The 22248-nt window shown below is 45.8% G+C and overlaps 1 protein-coding gene across 1 annotated transcript; it reads left to right on the top strand.

The window, feature by feature from the left end:
• Positions 1-5546: 5546 nt before the first annotated feature.
• On the top strand, positions 5547-19937 carry VPS37B (VPS37B subunit of ESCRT-I). Its single transcript, XM_074554083.1, has 4 exons — positions 5547-5764; positions 13217-13388; positions 13964-14046; positions 15747-19937. The coding sequence occupies exons 1-4, from the start codon at positions 5660-5662 to the stop codon at positions 16206-16208; spliced, it is 822 nt and encodes a 273-aa protein (XP_074410184.1). The 5' UTR covers positions 5547-5659; the 3' UTR covers positions 16209-19937.
• The last annotated feature ends 2311 nt before the right edge of the window (positions 19938-22248 follow it).

Consider the following 22248-nt stretch of genomic DNA (forward strand, 5'->3'; position numbering starts at 1 on the left):
AACGCCAAGAGGAGCCCACAGAGAAGGAGGTATGTAAAACACTCCAGCATCTGATAATGGCTGTGAGCCCAGCAGTCAGGAGAACTCATTTCCATCCTGATCCCGTTGGGTGTCAGTCTCCCAGGGAAGGACAGGCAGTCTAACCTGTTCTCAGAGCATGGTGCTTCCTGGCTGGAATATTTTCAGCTGCTGGCTTTTGTGATATGATAACAATCCGTGCCCCAGAAGGAGAACAAGATCTCTTTTTCTTTTCCCTCCCTCCACTTAGGGAGTTTGTGTGTGGTGCTCTGAGCTCCTCAATCATCCTTCAGTAAATGGCCAGGAGTTTCTGCTTGAGGAAAATTTGCTCTGTGGGTATGAGGAGGTTGGGGTTCCACCCAATGCTGACGGACAAGTGATTAATTCTGCATTTTCATGAGTACCTGGGAGCAGAATGTGGCCACCGGCTCATAGAAGTGGAATTGATTTCTGCTTAATTAAAAAACTGGGGGAAAACCCAAACTGGGCTGGTTGGGAACTAGGGAAGCCAACTCACCCTGCAAAGTACTGGTAGGACAATGGTCATTAGTAACATGAGATGCCAGGAAAGAGAATTTGATTGTGTCCTGTGTGTCCCTCGCAGGCATGACTGCAAAAAGGGAACTGGAGGATGCAGTTAGATCAGTTTTATTGCAAAAATGCTGCACTGAATTTCAGGAAGGGAAGCCTGTTTCCCAAGGCTGCTGTGATGATAATTCCAGCATTGTATTCCCAGGCTGGGTCCAAACAGCTTCGACTGAAATGGCACTCTGGAAACAGCAGATTGTCTCTGCTGGTGGCACCAGTCCAAGCTGATAACAGGGCCTGACTTTGTTCATTGCCACAGGTGCTGAATTCTCTCTTCTGCATCCAGATAACTCAAGGCTACTTTTCCCCTGAGCCTCTCATCTTGTGGCTTGAACAGGCCCTTTTATGGTGCTGTTGGCATGTGTGACAAGTGGCACTGCTTGTGTGCTAAAGCTGGGAGGGTTTTCTATGCCCTGGAAGATGGGTGGGAGCTCCACACAGCATCAGAGATCCAGCAGAATTAATCTAATGCAGATCTTTTTGCCTGCACCAACCCTGGGACTGCATAGAAAATCCTGCCTTTCTAAATCATTCCAACTACAGCTTCTTTTTGAAGTGAAAATCAGGGTCAGCTGTGCCCATTAGGCAGGCTCAGCCTGGCAGTAAAGCTGTGCTTCACCCAGAGCAGCAGTGGGAACTGCTCCAGTGCTGGAACAGGAGCTGCTTCCTGCCCAGTCCCTCGGGCCTGGCTGCCTGGGGCCAGTCTGTGTTTCAGGCTGTTCTCCTGGAAACAAGGCCACTGTTCCCTCTGAAACCCTGGACTGTAGAATTGTGTGGCTGTGGCTTTGCCCAGAGCTGGGAACGTGAACAGAATCAGTTTCAGAGCTTCTCTGATAGAGTGATGGAGATAAAAAGTTCCTTTTCTTCAAAGGGGAAATTCCTCACAGGGAACTCGGAGGGGTTCATCTGAAACCTTAACCTGGGGGCACTGAAGACTGTCCTGGCAGAACTGTAAGCAATTAAGCATTTGAAATCACAACTGATTGCAAATTGACTGTATATCCCATGGCAGGTTGTTTGCCTCACTATTAATAAGCTCTAACCATTCCCTGTAATAGGTACAACCACAGCTTTATTTGATTCAAACAACAGTGAACCCCATGCAAGGTGAAATCTGAGAGTGGATCCTACAGTCCCAGAGCTTCCCCAGGGACAGGGATTTACCCTGTGCCTCTGCACAGCCAGGGTCTGTGGCTGACTGACCCAGAAAATGAGCAGGCAGTGATGGAAAAAACACAGCTGTGTTTATTCCAACAACTTGTCTCCTGCCTCACCAACCTCTGCCTCAAAAACCAGCTGTGTGTGTTCCGGTGGCTGCACTTTCTAGGCCTTCAGCAGCTCTGGAAGTGCCACAAGCAAATAGAAAGTGCTTCTAGCTCGGGTTCAGAGATGTGGTTTAGTCTGGGGAGGAAAAATAAAATCTGCCTCTTCTATTCCAGCTTCACTGTGAGCTTAAGGCAAAGAAAATAAGTGCAGGTAAATAAACCTGCTGCTTTTCTGACACCTGCAGCTCCCTGAAAGGAAGGAGCACCTTACAAACACCCAACTCCTGCTCTTTCTCACACAGCAGGGGCACTGATCCCTCAAACAGAAGGGCTGATTCTCTGCCAGGGTGCTGGATATGCAGGTCATTTCCATTTGTGAAGGAATCTGGGTTGTGAAAACTAAACAGAAGTATGGGCCGTGCTTTATACAGAAGGAAGTTAAAGTGCAAATAAGCCCCAAAACTTATCTGCACATTAAGCAACCAGACTAATAGGGGTTAATGTACACCGAGATGAGATTTGCAAATTCAATGTGTACATAACCAACCTGTTTGTCCAGGAAAAGAAAATAAGATGTGAAGGTGACTTGCAAAATATGTCAAAATCTAATAAATATGCATGAGGCCAGTGCTACTGACCGTAAAAGGATATGAGGTACCAGGAGGAAATTCAAGATCAAGTTTAAATAGAAAAAAATACCTAACATCTTATTTAAACTAGTCTGGATGCCAGTTCTCTTCAAGATTGGAGCTTGACTTCTTATTCACCCTGACATGGTTTCCCCTGTAATCTTCAAAAATTTTTTATTCCATTTCTCCTGTAATAAGAAATCCTGACTTCTGTACTTTGCCTGCTTACAGTTCTAATGTACTTGAATGCTGTCACCCTTCAAAAGGATTTCAGCAAAGGCAAATAGGAACCAAGCCTGGGGCGATGATAAATCCCAGCCTGCAGCACTGCAATATTTGATAAACCCTGTAGCCCAAAATCCTGGTTTATCTGCAATCCTTCATATCCTATCCCAGTGATGTGCTGTCACAAAACCTTTATCTTCCATGAAGGCTGCAGAACGGGAAGGCACCCTCCTACCTGTCCAAATAGAAAATACAATTACACATAAGCAGTTGACTTCTATCTTGTGTCTCAGCCTCAGCTGCGTTTCTGGACAACTGGAGAGCTCAATTACATGCAGGTGCTGACTAAAGTACTCAAAAACAACCCAGATGTTTAATGCAGGCTCCTCTCCACCATCACCAGAACCCAAATTACCCCCCAGGGAGAAGCAATATTCAATGTATGTTGTACTTGAGCACAAATTAGTTATGTTCTCACCTGTGACTGAGCAGTTCTTATTATCTCCTTTTTTCAGCAAAAGGCACCATGGTTGAGGGAACCTGAGAACTCCACTCAGGATCACACAGCAAGGCAGTGGTAGAACTAGATTTGCAACATGAAGCTGAGTCAGACTCTTCTGAACCACACTCCCCCCTCCAACCATTTATTTAGTTATGGTATGAAGTTCAAATTAGCAACGTTCTTGGGAAGAAAGGGCTTTTCCTAATCCCTCAGCTAATTCCTCTGTTTGCATGTGTGTATCCGTGTACGTGTGTTTGCATGAGCAGATTTCCAGCGGGTTTAACCCGTGGCTGTAACCCTGTCTGCTGGGCCTGTGCAAACACAGGAATGGTGTTGGCAGGGTGACTATCTGCTGGATTTAAACAGCAAGGCAGGGCTGTGTGACTGTGCAAAGCCCTGCCAGTGCCCAGGGCACGGCTGCTGACTCACCTGGCACACAGCACATCCCTGCAGCGGGCAGGTGCACTGGGCTGGTGAGAGCTGTGCTGCTGGGACATTCCTGTGTCACTGAACACCTTCTCCCCACCCTGGGCTCAGCTCCCTCCTGCGCAAACACCGCGGCCTCGCCTCCCCAAGAGCGCACCTTGGATCTGCACCGGGCTGCCAGCAGGGCTGGGTCACCTTGCTGCTCCTTATTCCCTGTGGATAACAATGACAAAGAGGGCTTTTGGAAGGTGGGAGGTGTGCGGAGCTGAGTTTAGTTATAGGACAAAAGAACAAGCATAAAGATAAAGCTGTCTCGTCATCACAGTGTCCTGCCAGGAGCTGCTGGGTCACTTCCTGAGTATGACTGCAACTTCATTGCATCAGAATTGTATTCGGTCACTGTATGGATTTTTTTTTTTTTTTAATTCTTCCCAGTTAGATTAAAAATATCAACTCCAAAGGACTTGGACCACGTGGCCATTCCCTCTCCTGTTCCCTTGGCTCCTGGCTCCTTTTGGCTCTCTCTCCAGTTACACACACGGAAATAATACACACACCCACACCCACACAGGGACAAAAGCAGGCCAGGAAGGTGCTGCATGCCAAGTGATGCATATAACTGAGGCTCTTTTAACACAATTAATTGTTTCCAGGCATAATTGTCTTTATCAGCTCTGCTAACAGCAGCAGTAATTGGGGAGCTGCTGCTCCTAAGGGTTACCACACACTGCCTACTCCAGTGCTGGTGACATGACTGATAAAAATCAGAAGAACAAAATATATGGTGGTTTAATTGACGTAGTTTTTACTACATTGCATTTCAAAAGTATTTAAATTTACCATGAAACAGATCTTTGACAGATTATTTATTGACCTTTACTGTTGAAGAAGAAAGAGTTTAAGACGGATGAATGGCCTAGCACCAAAGCTTGGCCAGATATGATTTTTAGCTATTTTTAACCTAAATAAGTATTCAGCCTAGGTTTGAGAAAAATAATGCAATCACTCTTTTGAGATTTACTCCAGCCAAGTTCCAGCCTGGATAAGGAAATGCAAGTTAAATCTAACTGATTTTCCTTCCGAATTTACAGCTGGGGAATTTTAAACAAAGGAGGCCACGAGTGTGTGCTGGTGGGGCTGGGAAGGCTCTCTGGGAGCCCAGCTCCGTCCAGCAGGACACAGGGCACGGTCTGAGCCATCCAGGGACCTGCCCAACCTCTGAGTGTCCCAAAGTCACATCTCTGGGGACATACCTGAAGTCCTGAGGGCTCAGGAATTCAGGGGCTTCCATGGATGAATTGAGGAGCGTGTACAGGGAAGGGAAAGGAGCTGAGAAGGGGCTGGAGCCCCAGGAGGGGCTGAGGGAGCTGTGAGGGGGCTCAGCCTGGAGAAAGGGCTGTGGAAAGGGCTGCCCAGGAGTCCCCACGCCAGGAACTGTGTAAGGAACGACTGGACGTAGCACTCATGGCTGCGGTGTGGTGGAGAAGGAGGTGATCGGTCACAAGCTGCACTCGATGATCTCAGAGGTCTTTTCCAACCTCAGTGACCGATCCCTCGGGACTCCGAGCGCCTCACGTGAGCGCAGCGCACAAAGCTCGCTCTGTGCGGGGCTCTGCCCGGCGCTGTGCCCACGGAGGGGCTTCACCCCCTCACAGGAGCTTCACTGCGCACAGAGGCTCCCCTCACAGGGGCTTCACCCGTTCACAGGGGCTCCCCTCACGGACCCCTCACAGGGGCTTCACCCGCTCACAGGGGCTCCCCTCACAGGGGCTTCACCCGCTCACAGGGGCTCCCCTCAGCCCGGGCCCGCTCAGGCACCGCGGCCCCCCTCCCCAGGCCCCTTTGGTTCGGTCCAGCAGCGCCCCCCTCCCGCCGCGCAGCCCCCGTGGTACGCCCCGGCACGCCCCCCCGGCAGGGGGCGCTGAGGGCGGTGCCCGCCGGGCCGGGGCGAGAGCGCGGCGGCACTTCCGGTGCGGGGCCGGGGCGGGAACGGCGGCGGGGCCGGGATGGCGCTGGACGCGCGGCGCCTGGAGGCGCTGAGCCTGCAGGAGCTCAGCGCGCTGCTGGACGACGAGGAGCAGCTCCAGGACATGGCCCGCGAGATGGAAGAGGTGAGGGGCTGCCTCGCACTCCCCGGCCGCGGCCTCTCCTCGGGCCGCCCCCTCAGCCCGCCGGGTGCCCGGTGCCGCTCGGTGCTGGGGGGCTCGGGACTCGCCGCTCCCCGGAGCCGCCGGGCGGTCCCGGCCCCGCCGCGGAGCTGTCGGTGCGTGAGGAGCCCCCGGGGCTGCGGGGAGCGCTGCCGGTCCCGTCCTCGCTCCCCCTGCTCTGCCGCCCCCGGCCCCGCTGTCCCGGCCCGGCCCTCCCGGCCTTTGTTCGCCGGCCCGCGGCGGGGATCGGTGCCCGCTGGGTGCCCTGCGAGGGGTGAGGGCTCGGCGGGCTGGAAACGCGAAATTCAATGAATCCAAGCGCTGAATTAGGAGACAGTGACGGCCCGGAGGTGGGATCAGCTTTTCCGTTCGCACAGCGCTCGTTCTGCGCCTCGGCCGTGGGGAAGGATTTTGCCAGGGTGAATTGAAAACAATGTGAAAGAGATTTCTGTGTGCCTCGGTTGGTATGCTGGGCGCAGCCAGGGCTGTCAGCCTTCTCTGCTGCTTGTTTTGCCTATTTGAAGTGTCTTTGTCAGTGCATCAGGCTCCAAGTCCTGCTTTTGGATCTGTGATTCTTAAAACAAAACAGGAGCCTGTTTTCTTCCTCTGGCTGTGCTTGTCTTTATGTTTCTCTATGTGCCAGTGGACACTGGGTGCTACAGTTCAGATATGAGACTGTTCTGGGTTTATTTGGCCACAGATGTCCCTGAAAGAATCTTACTCTTAGTCAGATAAGAGCAAATAAGATGAAACTATATGTATGAAAACTTGAAAAGAAAAAAATGTACTCTGCTTCTCTGGGTCCTGTATTTATTGGGTTTTTTTTTGTTGTCTTAAATTAGAGGACAAAAGCCTCAGCAGAAGAAAAACAGTGGCAACGTGTTCTTGAGAAAGAAGCTTAAGTTTATAAAGTAAAATCAATTACAATTGTGTTCTCTCAAACTAAGATTCTGGCCCTTTTAATGCTTCTGAGGATTGTTCTGTGATCCAGAAAATTGTTCTGGATCACACCGAGCCAAATTATCAGAGTATTGCCCATGGACAGGCCCACTGCAGGCTGGGGCTGAGCTGATGAGGTGTCCTGGGGAATTTATTTGCTGTGTTATTTGTTGTATTGATGAGGTGTCCTGGGGAATTTATTTGCTGTGTTATTTGTTGTATTGATGAGGTGTCCTGGGGAATTTATTTGCTGTGTTATGCAACAATTCAGATTTTGAACTTTGTGCCAATAGATTTCTGAGAGTGGGGCCGCCATAACAACTTTTTGTGCCAGCCTATATTTTGAGAACTTGGAAGGAGCAGGCGGTGCTGTGGAAAGTAGAACATGCAGAGAGCTCTTGGCTTGCTGGGGGCAGGAGCACCCTGCTGAACAAAACCTATTTAAGGAAACCCAGCAGGTTATAATGGGCTTAACTTGGTGAGGATGTGAACGGTGGAGCTGCTGCTGCTTCCAGAGTGACTCCTGACAAGGAACATGGGCTCTTTATTATAATTTATTTCTCAGTGTGAACTTAAGACTGTAGGTCAGAAGTGGCAGAAAACCTCATGACCTCAGTAGAAAAAATCATTCCTCAGTATACACAACCAGCCCATATTGACCCTCAGGTTTTCCTCTCTCGTTGGCATCTTAAGGCTTTTAAATTGCAGAGTGAATTCTGTGGGCCCGAGGGAATATTTATTTTGTGGTGTTTGGGAAGCGTGGCCAGGTTTGGAGGTGCTCGGGCTGTGTGGAAACAGGGCTGTGCTGCTGTAATCCTCTTTTATTGGATGTGGAGGCTTTTACTGGAGTCTGTTCAGCTGGAAATGTGTTTACCCATCTTGGAGGGAATTGGCCATGCTTGAATATTCCTTCCTCCTCCTGTTTTTGCCTTCACTGAATTGTTTGTTGCATGTGAGACCTGGGTTTTCACTGGGAGTGTGTGGCAGGAAGAGGAGAGAAGGAAATCCTGAGCATTGAGGAGGCACCACGGTGACCTCAGTGCTGTCAGTCCGTGTGTATCCAGGGGTTGTTCCAAAGTCCTTGCATTCCTGATTTCACTGTGACATTCCATTTAAATCACGATTCTCGAGTCACTTCTCTGAGGTCACTTGTATTTTCAGTGGCAAAGTTGGTTAAAGCTGATTATTCCACAATTGAAAAAAACCCCTTTGTTCTCCTTGTTGCAAGGGAAACCCAGCTCAAACCCAGCTCAAACCCCAATGTGTTGTTCACAGAGGAGGAGGAGGATTTGGAGAAACCACTCGGCTTTCTTGCTGACAGCTAAAAATAGGCACTCACAGCCTTGGAGGGGATGTGTCCTGTGTGGCATTTGAGCAGATCTGTGGGTGGGTGTGTGTGTGTGTGTGTGTGCCCAGGGGTGATGTGCTGGCACCATGTCCTGCAGTGTCCCCAGGTGTGTGACGCTGTGGCAGCAGAGCTGAGCTGCTGCTTTTCCTGTCTGAGCCTGAACAACCAACTCTGCTCTGCCAGAAAAAGGAAGGAAGCTGCTTGTCTGCTGCTCCCAGCCTTCTCACACTGGGGAGGGCTTTTTTTGTCATCTCTCAGGTTGGTCTCTGCAGGGCATTCACAGCATCCATCTTCATTAAACAGCAGTCACGGGATTGGGATGGAGGGGACCTGGAAGATCATTTAGTTCCAAACCTCCTGCCGTGGCAGGCTCATAAAAGTAATTTGTTTATAAAAGTCAGTCTCAGTCAGATAACCCTAAAAAGCTCAGATGAGAGAATTTGTGACCTGACACTGGTGATGATTTGATGAATTTCCCTGTGAAAGTGAATTTTCTTTTTGTCTCCTGGAGCATCACTTCTGTAGCAGTGCAGTCTTGTGTTACTTTCCATGGCCAAAAATTGTTTGCTTTTCAATACCTTAATTATGTGAAATCAAGAAGTCAGAAATGTATTGCCTTCTTCTCATTCCAGCATTTCAGAGTACACTGGCAAGCACAGAAGGAATTTTTTGAGCACAGTCCTTTTCTCAGAAGCTGATTGAACGGATCCTGCAGGGCAGAAAGTCCAAGTTCAACTCTGTGCATTCGTGCCCAGATTTCTTGGATTCCTCCTCCTGTCCTAAAACCACATTGTGCAAGTGGTCATGTTCTTGTTGGCCAAACATGAAATTTAGTTGCAAAGTTAGGAATTAGACTTGGTGACAAGTACAGATTTTTCTCTTCTAGCTGAGCACCAAATGAGTGACCTGTCTGTGTGTGATGGGTGCAAATTGCAGTGCTGTGTCCTCCCTCTGCAAGAGATGTCTAGGAACTGCAGCTTACCTTCTAAGCTTCATTTTGTCATTTTCAAGTAATCAGAAGAGCTAAATTTAGCCAATCTAATTACTTTGCAGTATGTTTTAATATTTATTACAGAACAGATGTTGTTAAGGGGTGTATTATTATTCAGCAGCCCTTGATGAAAAGCACTCCTAAATCTTCTGTAAAAGAAGTCTCTTCTCCTGCTCTGCACCTGCCAGCTCCTGTTCCAGGGGTTCATCTGACACTCCAAACGTGCATCTTTATACATCCACAGTGGGACTGCACATTTTCTTCTTCGTTTACAAGTCTGTGTAAGTGAAAGAGGATGTGGGAATGGCAGATGCTGGAGAAACCTAAAACTGCCACGGATGTGTCCTGTGCATAAAGGAATTAAAACAGAGCTGCTGCTTATTTATAGCTCCTTAAGAGACTTTTTCTCGAAGGTGCCCAGAGACTCCTCTCTGTGGGGCTGGCCAGAGCAGGCTGATAATTAGAGCAGCTCCTGATGGGCTTTGTGGGCAGCCAGGATTGCTCAGCCCCTCTGGGAGTGAGCTTGGGATGAGCCAGGGTGACGCTGCTCAGAGACGTTTTACACAAATAACCCTTGCTGCAAACCATCCTTTTGGAGTAAGGGATCAACATTTATAGAATGAGTGTTGCTAAGCTAGTACTAGTTCTGGTTTAATTTTATCCAGCTTTTTTTTTTTTTCCCTTTTTAAAAGTGGGATGAAACAAAGCTGCAGTTCATAAAAGTAGTAGACTCTAAATTCCCAAAGCAGTTGCTGCTGCCTGCTCTTGGAAATGCTCATTAAATAAATCCTTGAGTAAAATTATTCAAATTATGTCAATTAAAGAAATTCATTTTTAAGCAGCTGAAGTTTTGCAGTGCTGCACAAACCCTGACTTGTGTTTTCAATACCCTTTGTGTGTCCATGGCTTCATTTCCTTGCAGCACAGGTTGGTGTTGAGTGCTCTGCTCAGGAGTGAGCAATCCTTGTTCCACGAAAATCCCCTTGCAAGCAGCTCAGTGTGGCTGCCCCATTTGTCCCATTCAGAATTCACAGTGAGAGCTTAGCAGTTAAAAAAAAAAAAAAGAAAAAGCTCATATATTCTCCTTTTCTCCTTAATATTGTCCTGTCTCACTGTGTCTCCTGATTCTGACTGGTATTTTCATCTGGTTTCAGATTAACATTTCCTGCCTGTTGAAGTGCTCATGACCTCAAGAGTCCTGTTAGGAATTCTGCTGGACTCCCATGCTCCTGGCTTTTATCTCTCAATACCTTTATCCTGACACTTGCAGTGGGCAGGTGAACAAGCAGTGCAGGAGCAGTTCCCTGCTAATGCACATTTTTGTCACACGTGATAACAAAACACCTTTTGTTGGATTTATTCCTTCCTCAGCCTTTGTCTTGGCCCTGTGGGGAGCTGTGAATGGAATGGATGCTGAAAGCTCACTTTGTGCTGCACTGATAACCTTAATGCACTGCTCATGCAGGACTGGGCCTTCCAGCTTGGGTGATTTTGCAGCTGGTTTTTTTTTTTTGTAGTTTTAAATTACTCATTTTTAGGCAAACTTTACAATCTTTGCTTTCTGATTCCTTGAATTAACATCCGTTTGTAGTGGAACAGTTGCTGTCAGGATTTTACACAGACCCTAACATCATTGAAGAGATTATTCTGGTTTAGAAATTGTGGCTGTATTCAGGTTGCATTGCTCTGGGATTGTATCTGTTCTGTTTGTGAAACAGAACTCACAGACTTCAGAATTCTCTCAGTGACATGAAATATTTCAGTGTCCTGAAACGAGTGGATGGGGCTTCACCAGCTCCTCCTTAAGCTTCATTAAACATCACTCCCAAGTTTGCTTTGTGTCTGAGGAACTGGTTCTTCTCATGGTTTTGGGCGAGATTCAAGTTTCTCATATCTCCAAGGGTGCATTGTGAAAAGAAATTTGTCACAGACCAATGCTGGAAGTGAAGGCTTCAGGAGTGACATTTTAATTCATCTTTAAATGTCAATTATCATTCTTGATCAACTTCTGTTAGAAAAAATATTTCCTTCTCAGAAATGTTCTAATATGGAGAGAGTTTAGTCATTAAGTCCTGTGTAATTTCAAGCACTACAACTTAACAGTACAATTACAAATACCTTAATCAGTTTACAACAAATATTTTTAAGACTTTTGCTGGAGCTTTGTCTAGTCCATAATGATAAATGTCAGGTGCAAAGGACAGGATGTCACTCTGCCTTAGAGGCAGGCAGGTCATGTTAATCACATTTTTCTTATTTTCACAAGTCAGATACATCATGTCATAGTGGCATTTACTCATCTCCACACATCTGAAATTATTTAAAAGTAAGGTTTTTCAGCAGATCATTATGAAAGTTTAGGAATTTGCTGCTTCTTCCTTCTGCCTGGTCCTGTTGAGAAATATTCTGACACTTGAGGCAGGGACAGCATCACAAAAGTCCCATCTGACTTTAGGGAGCTTTTTCTTACTCTGTTTATCTGGAGTTCTACCTCCTCCTCTTTTCTATAAATGATTCTAGTAAAAGCTTCATTTTCCTGCTATTTGTGCTTTTTAAAGGCTTACAGGTTTGTGTCCACTGGCTTTTCTCTGCCCTGGGTAAATGCACATCTTCCTCATCCTAAAGGAGAGATCAGTTCTCTATTAAACTGCTCCCTGCTGACTGACAGGGGAATTTCAGCCTCCCAAGCAGTGCAAATTCTGAATTTGCTGTGAGGAATAGTGAGCTCATTAAAAAGGTGAGAGAGGCACCAGAAGCCTCAGTGTTTTTGCCCAGCTTTCCTTGGCTGGCAGCTCAGGGGCAGCAGTGATGGGGCTGCTGGGCATGGCAGGGGCTGGCATGGTAAGAGTTGGGTGCCACTAATTCAGCTGTTAAACCCTTTATAATTCTTTTTTTAAAAATGTAAATCAGGGAGGCTTCAGCTTTCTGAAAGCAACAGTCCTAACTGGATCAGATTATATGAGAATAAACAAATGGAAACCAGTTTAATTTAAATTACTTTGCATTAGACTCAAAGGTAAGGAGGGAACTTTGTTTTTATTCTTTGAAAGGATCCACATTGAACACAAGCATAGTGCTGGATGCTTCTTTAGGCTTGAGGAGTGAAAACAATATTGAAAGTGTAATTCCTGAATTTCCCAATTTGGAGTAGAATTGGGATGGATGAGAATTTAGGACTCTGCATTATCCTTGGTGGTTGTTGTTGGGTTTTTAAGTGATTTGGCAAGAACAGGGTGAGAGTGAAGCTTTGGGTTTTGAAGAGCAATATCTGGGGACAAGTGTTAAAGTAACACTGAGTTTTGAATTTAGGAAATTAAAGCAGCATTTAAATATTGCAGAAGGAAGTAATTGCTCTCAGAGACAGTGGCTGTGCCTGGAAAAACACCTGAATTGGATGCTGACCTTTTCTGGGGCTATGGAGCGATGGAGGAGGTGACAAAAATGTGCCAGAATTCTGCAGGTTTGGAGGCAGCTCCATAGACTCAGTCTGTGGTGCCCTGGGAGGAATATTCCTCTTGTTGATCCAGCCTGAGAATCTGGAATCAAATCCTTTGGTTGGGATTTTTTTTTCCCTTTTGATGTGTGAATATTTTAGTGAATCTGATGTGACACCCAGGGCAGACTTCTCCAAACACTTCTCCAAACACTCAGCTCTCCCAGAGCTCCCGAGGCTCTCACGTGCATGTGTGAGTGTGAGCAGGCTGGAATCTGAATCTTGGGTGTGTGAGAATTGGCATTTTTTCTTTAGGCTGGGAACTGTTGAGCAGAAGGATTAAACTGAAAAAAAATGAAGGTTTTGGCATTAATCCAGGATTGGTGTAACACAGTTGGGGAAGAATATTCTGGAGAAGGAGCAGTCATGATGCCATCCTTAATTTTTACACATTAACAAGATAAGGGATGATATTCTTCTGCACCCATTGTGTCTCACTGCTGGAATTCAGAGTTTTTCAAGAGCTGTTGCTTTATCTGTCAATTTTCATCATTTGTTCATCACTTGCAGGCCCAATGCCACAGCAATAATTCTTACATACTTCTGTTGTTTATTTAAAACTTTTCAGAGTCTCATTTTGTCTTGCTTAATAATGTCACTGTCATTTCACACACTTTCTTGTTTTTGTTTTTATTTTCTATCCAGGCCCAAAATGTTCAGCACAGCAAGGACATGACTCTTGCCAGCAACCGCAGCCTGGCAGAGGGAAATCTCCTGTACCAGCCAAAGTTGGAGTCTCTGAAATCAAATTTAACTGAGAAATACCAGGAGCTGCAAGTTCTTTTTGAGGCATACCAGATAAAGAAAACAAAACTAGGTAACAGTGGCTGCTGGCAATTATGATTTGCTGGTTTTTTAAGTGATGTAAATCTGTTGCCTGTTTGTTGTTTGGGTTTTGGTGTCTCATTTTTAGCTGTGTGAATTAGGGTACAAAGTGAAATGTCATTCCTGTGTAGTGCTGAAATAGATCACACTTGTGATGATTTATTAAGTGACTGTCACACCCAGTAACAGATACCGTGGGTTCCTCCTGTTACCTACCTGTTCTTGACCCACTCTTCTCTAAATTACCAACTTCAGTTACTCTGCTAAAGAGCAGAACACTTTGAATTTTTAGTAACTCTTTATAAATCAAATGGAATATTACATTTAACTTTCCTACTGAATTATATTGTACATCTGATACTGCAGTTGCTGAAGTGTTTTCAATATGATAAATATATAATTGGAATTAAATTCCAGCTCTTAGCACTCTGACACTATTCCTGAGTTGTTACCGTATTTCTGACTGTGCGTGACCCTGCTGCTGGTGCAGGTGTGCCCTGGAGGTGCTGTGAGCTTCCAGCTCACCTGGAGCCCGCTGTCACTCTGTGTCCTTCTGTCCCTTTGCAGACAGACAATCCAGCAACGCTTCCCTGGAGACCCTGCTGGCCCTGCTGCAGACCGAGGGCGCCAAGATTGAGGAGGACACAGAGGTAATGACACAGCTCCCCAACTCTGCCCCTGCCCCCATGGCCAGAACCTTCCATGGCTGAGCTGAGCAGCTGACAGCTTAAAGAATGAGGACTTGTCTCTGCTCTGAACCTCAGGGAGCAGCTATTGCATTCCAGTAATTTTATTTTTTTATCTGATTTTTATCTAATTTTATTTCTTTTTTATCTGATTTTTATCTAATTTTATTTCTTTTATCTGAATTTTATCTAATTTTATTTCTTTTATCTGAATTTTATCTAATTTTATTTCTTTTTCATCTGATTTTTATCTAATTTTATTTCTTTTTTATCTGATTTTTATCTAATTTTATTTCTTTTATCTGAATCTTATATAATTTTATTTCTTTTTTATCTGATTTTTATCTAATTTTATTTCTTTTATCTGAATTTTTATCTAATTTTATTTCTTTTTTATCTGATTTTTATCTAATTTTATTTCTTTTATCTGATTTTTATCTAATTTTATTTCTTTTTTATCTGAATCTTATCTAATTTTATTTCTTTTATCTGAATTTTATCTAATTTTATTTCTTTTTTATCTGATTTTTATCTAATTTTATTTCTTTTATCTGAATCTTATCTAATTTTATTTCTTTTTTATCTGAATTTTATCTAATTTTATTTCTTTTTTATCTGATTTTTATCTAATTTTATTTCTTTTATCTGATTTTTATCTAATTTTATTTCTTTTTTATCTGATTTTTATCTAATTTTATTTCTTTTTTATCTGAATTTTATCTAATTTTATTTCTTTTTTTATCTGATTTTTATCTAATTTCCTACTCTTAACATCTTTGAAGTTCAAGACAGAAAGTGCTCCTCTTTTTAGGCAAACCCTCTCAGTTCCTTGGCTTTGCCTTCAGACTTGTAGAGTTTAAATCATGTGGAATCTTTTTTTCAATGGGGTTTGCCTGGTACGTGTATTACTTCATAATAAATGTCAATTAGTGGCCTAATAAAAAAAAGCAACCTGTGCCTGTGCTGCTTTTCCTGCAGTGCTGCTGGTGAAATTTCCCACTGTGGTCTCAGTGTGTCTGTGCAGGGGCCAGGGGTCACACACAAGTGCCTGAAGGGTGGTGTGACTTCACAATAATGGGAGTGCTTGGATTTGTTTGCAGATTTGCATGCAGGCATTTTCTGTAATTAATCAGGAGGCAAAAATGTGCTTATTAAAGCCTTGAGTTGTGATTGTAAAAAGACATTCCCAGGACAAGCTGAATTTAGTGATTTTATGTTTGTTCAGCTCTCAGTTATTAAACATCATTTTCCCAAAGCCACAGGTAAGGGTGAGTGTTGAGCCTGACTTGGCAATAATCTCAGTGCTGAGTCTCCCAGAGTGCCAGTGTTTGTGCACTGAGCTGTAATTCAGCCTGGCTGCCAATCTGGGAAGCTGCTGCACCTGGTTTGTTCCCATCCCTGGTGATCAGGGGAACGCTCAGACCGACATTCAGATGTTTTTATTGCTGTTACTTCAGTATCAATTTATGCAAAAGTGATATTTAACTCTCAGTGCTTCTGAGTAATCAGTAACTCAAAGTTCTGCCCAGAATCCTTCAGTATGCCAGTCATCTTCCATATGCCAGCTGGAAAATCACAGGCAAAATGCTGCTATTTTGGGATGTGAGCCATTTAGATTCCGTTGCAGTAGGCTGTTCCCTAAGAGAATGTTCTGTATTTGACAGAATATGGCAGAAAGGTTCCTTGACGGTGAAATCCCGCTGGATTCCTTCATCGACGAGTACCAGAGCAAGAGGAAGCTGGCTCACCTGCGCCGGGTGAAGATCGAGAAGCTGCAGGAGATGGTGCTGAAGGGACAGAGACTCGCTCAGGCTCAGCCTCCGGCGCAGCCGAGGGCGGCCGAGCCCTCCGCGGCCCCCGGCGATCCCTACCGGGATGCGAGCCCTCCTCCGGCCGTGGTGCCGCGGCGGATCCCGCCCCCGCCGCCCTCCGGACGCTTCCCCGCGCCCTTGGCGGGCCCGGCAGCGGCTCCGTACCCGCCCCTGCCGCCGCGGCCCGGCGCCGCCCAGCCCCCGAGCCAGCTGCCCCCGCCGGGCTGCCCGGCCCCGCTGGTGCCGCCCTATCCTCCACCGCTGCCCCAGAGACCGCCTCGCCTTCCTCCACATCCTGGCTTCATCCTCCAGTAAATGTTTGGGTGCGCCTGACTCTGGTATTGGTGCTTATATTTCCTTTTCCCCCATCAGAGACTTGCTGTGGGCAATGGGAGCCTCTGTTCTTTGCACAATTGGAGCACAAAGGCCGAGCTGTGGCACAGAGGTTTGCAATTGCTTTGCTAAATGTGATGTTTGTTTGCAAAGGTCAGTGGTGACAAGGTTTTCCCAGGAAGGTGACGAGGTCTAAATTGTGTAAATCCATCGAGTTGGGAAGGCACTGGCAGTGGATTTGCTGAGCTACAAACAGAGCCACGCTCTGAATTCCTCAGTGATGGCAGATCAGCATCCTCCTGTGTTCGGATGTGTTCCCTGGCGGCTGGAGGGATGTGTGGCTCCCAGCTGGTTGTCCCTCTGAGGAATTGTGTCACTTGTTGGGGTGGTGGCAGCCATATCTGGTCCCTGCCTGCTGGGCAGGGCTGTGCACAGACCCCCAGCCCCTCCCCAGCCAGGGGCACGGGGCTTGCAGAGCTCGCTGGGCTGGAGCTCCTGGCACAGCAGGGACAAGGACAAGGACAAGAGTTTCATTTCTGCATTTCAGTTGTTACCTTAGACAGTGTGTAATCAAAGTAGGCACTGCTCCCACACTAAAGAGCTCAATACCCTCAAAGTCCTGGTCCCTTGAAATGAAACTAAACTGTTTGTAGAGCCAGTTTAGGGTTTTATAGACACTTTACCAGGCAGTTTTATTTCCTTGCCTATTAAGACTCTTTCTAATGGTTGGTTTTTCTCTCCTTTTCCACACCTTGGATACAGAAATGATTTTTTTTTTACACAGGTGCTTAGCTTTTGCTACCATGTGATTCCAGGAATCTAGGCAGGGTATTTTCTTAATCAAATACTGGATTTTCACATGTAATTGCCCACTTGAATTTCCACAATTTCATTTTATCCCTTAACTCTGTCTCTCACTTGGCAGAACTACTCTTAACTTTCCCATTTCGTTTAGTTTTCAGTTTGGGGCATGTGTATCTATCTGGAATTTGCAGTTAATGTTTCTCTGCAACTAGGCAAAAAGGAAAAGCCTTTTGAAGTCCATGGTGGCTTTTTGCATCCTACAGAATCTGTTCTTGACTTCTGCCACTGGACGGGAGAGGCTTTTTAGGGCAGCTCCGATTTCACTCCTGATGTGACTCTTGAAGCCTGAGGTGCAGACACATGCTGGTGCTTTAATCCAGCTCTGGGGGAGGCAGATTTTAACCCCTGTTGTTTGCACAGAATGTGTCTGTGGGTTTGTTACCAATCTGTCAAAGCCCCTGGTTATTTCAGTTATTTTGGTATCATTGTGCTGGAATGCACCACATTGTTTGGGAGTTTGTACTACAAACATCAGTCAGAACAGAATATCTATTTTTTTTTCTTTATGTAAGACCTGGATTGTCCCTTAATCATTTCCTCTGGAGTGTGGTGCTGAGCAAATACTAATCTGAAATTAAGCTCATAACAGGAAGCTCTCCATTCTGAAAGTCTGACCGTGGCCGTTTGTTCTGCCTTGTGCAGCCAAAGGCTGGGCAGTGTTACTGGCATCTGAACCAACTCCCCAGTGGAAGTCTGGCAAGTTTTTATAGATGGGGGATTTTGTGAAGCAATGTGCATTGGATTTGTTTGCCAAGTGCGTTTTTTCTGTAATCTAGTGATGGTACAGGATGTGGTTGTTTTTTTGGGTTTTTTTTAATAGTGTGATATCTTTTCTTGGTATTATTTTCTCACTGAAGCTTTGTATAAGCATGGTTAATTATGACTCGTTTCTAAGTAACTTTGCTGTGCTGTTAGTGCTGGTATTTGGGTGGCAGCTGTTCTATCTGGATGCTAAACTTGAGTCTGTGTAGAAATGTGTCCTAGAAAGAATTAAAGTGGGTGGGGGCTACCAGGGTGCAGAAATTCATACTTTGAGCCTGCTACACAAAACTCTAAAACACTCCCAGTTCAGTTTTACTGAGATCTCATGAAAACAACCAGGTATATTTTACACTTATCAGGTGCCAACTTTTTTTCTGAGGGTTGGAAGTCCTCAGAAGTGATGGGGGTGATGGATAAGTGTATGGTGAATTTGCACTGCATTTTATGTATCAGACTTTATTGGTATTAGTAGTCCAGAAATATTTTTACTACTTGTTAAATCTTCTGTCTTTTGGTAACTTTTGTGATAACAATGACCTTTCAGGGATACTTTATCTAAAAACAACCTCTTGTGCACACTAAATACAGACAAAGCTAATGCAATTTTTTTGTCTGGGAGCAAAACAATGCATTATTGCATATGCATGTGGCTGATGTGCCTTAGGATCACTACTTGTGATTGTAATTCTAGGATATTAGCATTTTTATCATTTGAATGGCCATTGCTTAACTCTAATTGAAGGGCTCTTGAGAGCACTGACTTTTACAAAAACTGACCCTCATACTTCAGAGAAAACAGCTCTTTCTGCTCTTTGTAAGCTTCCAGTTGCCTTCACTGATGGGTGAGTTTGAACATAGCTGATGTAACTAATGTGATGTTTCAGTTATTGCAAGCTCATAACTGAAGTCCAGCTGCTCATGGAAAACGTTTTGCCATTAATTCTGTGTGTGTGTGCACACAAACTGTAAATATTTACTTGACTGCTGGTGATGTTCAAGGGTAAAGGAGAATGACTGTGGAAAGCTGTTCAATCCTTTCAGCAACAAACTTGATGAAACACTAACCTGGCAAGAGCTGTGTCAGTGCTTTCAACCTGTTGCCCTTCAACAGCTTCTCCTGTTCTGTTATAGCTAATAAATTAATTCTGCTCTGGCTAGGATGTTTAGAATTGTACTAATTTGCACTGTTTATAAGATAGTGAGATTAAAATGCCATAGGCAAGCTGAGACTTGAGAGGGGGTGGCTCACGATGCTTGCCAAAAAAAAATTAAAAGTATATATATATAAAAAGGATTTTTGATGTCTGCTACAAATAGCATAAACTTCCCCAAAGCAATTGGAGTGGAGAAAAATCCTTTAACTAAGACGTGTAACAGGGCTTCAGAGTGTTGGTAGCATTGGGAATGCTCTCTTTGGGCAGCACTGTTGGTGCCAGTCCTGAGCTGGGACTGGGACCGGGACTGCAGTTCTGGCTCCGGGGCTCTCCCTGCCCTCAGGGCTGCTCCCAAAGCAGGTGCAGGGCTTTGTTCCAGCACAGCTGATCCAGGCAGGTCCCCCTGTGCTGCTGGAGGGAACGGGAGCTGCCCTGGCAGGGACCCGGCCTGCTCGAGGTCCCCGTCCCCAACTCCACGGCCTCCGCCTCTCCTGGGACCGCTCTGCGCTCCAAACTGGAATCTTGGAGATGCAGAGCTCAGAGCAGCAATTCCTGTGGAGATGCAGAGCTCAGAGCAGCAGTTCCTGTGCCCTCCCCTGGAGTGCCCTGGAGCTCAGAGCAGCCATTCCTGTGGAGATGGAGAGCTCAGAGCAGCAATTCCTGTGCAGATGCAGAGCTCAGAGCAGCAATTCTGTGGAGATGCAGAGCTCAGAGCAGCAATTCCTGTGCCCTGCCCTGGAGCTGCCCTGGAGCTCAGAGGGGGCAGAGTCTCCTGTGCCTGAGCAGTTCCTCTGTGTGACCCTGCGCTGCCTCAGCAAGGGGCAGCTTTGTGTGCTGAGCAAGTTGTGAACATACAGTGGAGTTGTTTGCATTATAAGTCTTTCTGTTATCTACTGTGTTCTGATTTTAAATAAAATAGCATATCTCTTGGTGTCCTGTCCCCTTGTGGCTCCCTTCAGTCCTGCTGCAGTTCTGTTCATGATTTTCAACCCTAATGGGGCTTTTTCTGTAGCAACAGAAACACAGTTTTAAATGGATGAAGAACATCAAATTGCAAATTGTTTTAATTATTCATGGTAAATCTGTTGGCTGTGTTTTTAGTGACTGGATACCACGAGTCCATTTTGTGTGGAGCTGCTACAGGATGGGTTTGCTCACAGCAGATTGCACAGGTTGTAATCAGGGCAGGGAGGGAGGTGGGCTGTCTGTCAGGTACAACCCCTTTGCTTTTCTGCTCATTTCCTGCAATTAGCTAGTGGGAATGTTCAGAATCCCCTGGAAAGGCTGAAGGCAGAAAGCTTTTTTTTTAGAGAGGAAAATCTTAGATATCAGCCAAGTTAGGAGAAATGAGTCAAGCAGAGTTATTTAGGAATATGAGTCAGAGGGCAGAAAAGACCTGATGTAATTTTCTGTGAGATCTGTCACTTCAGTAGTGATGCAAAACAGAAATCAGAATAACAGATCAGGGAAGAAATTCCCTTTTTTAATTGTTTCTTGATCCCTTCCCTTTGTGGTGGCTGCAGAGCTTGGATAACCTTGTGCAGGAAAGGGAGAGTGCAGCTGAGGAGAAGCTGCTGTGCTGACTCAGTGCAGGTGGGCGAGGGCAGGGGAAGGTGTTATGTAAAAGCTGCAGCTCCTCACTCAGCTCTGTGCTCTGCTTTGGGGCTGGCAGAGCTGTGCCTGTTCCAGCCCTGGCCTTGGGGTTCCCAGGGGTTGTTGTGGCTGGGATTGTTCCCAGGGCACAGGAGCTGCCACCTGCCAGGGAGGGCACTCAGGTGGCACTGGGTGCTAAAAAAGCAAAATGCCACAATGGAAGGTGTCCTGTTGGGGACACTGCAGTGTCCGTGTGGCCTTGGCTTGGCCCTTCCCTGGAGGTGGCTGCAGGTCCTTCCCTCGCCCTTGCTCCTGTAATTTGAGTCCCCTCGGGTTGTACATTAATTATTTTACAGCTTTGCCTCTTCACCTCTCTGAGATGTGGTCACCAGGAGCTGGGTGTGCTGCCTGAGGGTTTTTGAGGGATTCTGGGTCTCCTCTGGAGTTTTGGGGGTGCCCTCTGAGGCTGTGCCTCCATTGTTCCCCACCTGCAGCACAAACCCAGGTGCTGAGGCTGCAGATGTGCCAGTGCACACCCTGGACCCTGCTGGAAGCCAAAAGCTGTTTTTTAAACACTGCTTATTATTTCCAAACTGCTCAAAGGTGCCTTTTTTGCACTCCTGTAGGTGAGGAGTAGGAATTATTTTTTCCTTCAAAGCTAAAAATGTTTCCTTCTCACCACATAATCCCACACCTTGCTACGTGCACTTAAAACTGCAAATAATTCCAGCAACCACTGCTGGGGCTGGGCTAATTTCTGAGGGGTTTGTTAGTCCTGGAGGGAACCAGTGACAGAGATGGGAGGTGACAAAATTCTCAGCATGGAATGAGCTCACCTGGCTGAGCACAAAATGCTGGAAATGCCTTTTGGCCTGGGGCGTGTTGTCTCACAAGGTATGTGGGGAATCCAGACCAGCTTTGTATTTTTTTTATTGAACTCTGCATACCCTTGAAGCATTTGTTAAATGATTTGATTAGCTGGTGCTTCTGGCTTACCCCAGTCATTTTTCTGAGTGGGTCATTCAGGAAATACCATCCCTAAATACTCTGCTGCCCAAACTCATCTAATTCATGCCTGGTTGGGCACAGCAGAAAAATAACTTTTCTTACAAAAGGCTGCTTTTTGTGGCTTCGAGGGCTCTTAAAAACATACTTTAGCAGAAGTTTTGTGGTCTGGTTACTTTACCTGACTTCCTAGAGGCTGCACCAGCCTGTTTTCTGTTGGTGAGCTTCATTTCAATGCCCTTTTTGCCCCCAGTGATCCGACACTTGATTTTTGCTGTTCCTGAGCTGCAGCTGCTTCGTGTGCTGGTGCTCAAAGCAATCTGTGCCCACTGGAGCTTTGCCTACTGAGATAACAGCCTGCTTGAAAGCTGCTTCAAGAAAAAATAAACTGCTTTACTCACCTTGGTGGATTATTTCACAACTTGGTTATTTTCCACTGCCTCTCTTACAGGTACTGAGTAAACTTTGCTCTCAGGAGCAAACATCTTCCTCTCTCCACAGCCACAATAATGGTATTTAAAAGTCATTAGCAAACTGGATCCTGCACAACAGGATGTCTTGATGGAATCTCAAAATAAACCTCTGCAGACACACAGTTTGGCATTCTGATATTTCTGTCAGCTACAAATAGCAAACACTTTCCA

Source organism: Zonotrichia albicollis, chromosome 18 (genome assembly GCF_047830755.1).
Source record: "Zonotrichia albicollis isolate bZonAlb1 chromosome 18, bZonAlb1.hap1, whole genome shotgun sequence".
Classification (NCBI taxonomy): Eukaryota; Metazoa; Chordata; class Aves; order Passeriformes; family Passerellidae; genus Zonotrichia; species Zonotrichia albicollis.

Bases quoted from the DNA above. Each gene is read 5' to 3' on its own strand.
- VPS37B (XM_074554083.1), top strand. From the start codon at position 5,660: ATGGCGCTGGACGCGCGGCGCCTGGAGGCGCTGAGCCTGCAGGAGCTC. The intron at 13,389-13,963 runs GTAACAGTGGCT...GTCCCTTTGCAG, and splicing joins GATAAAGAAAACAAAACTAG to ACAGACAATCCAGCAACGCT. The intron at 14,047-15,746 runs GTAATGACACAG...TGTATTTGACAG, and splicing joins AGATTGAGGAGGACACAGAG to AATATGGCAGAAAGGTTCCT.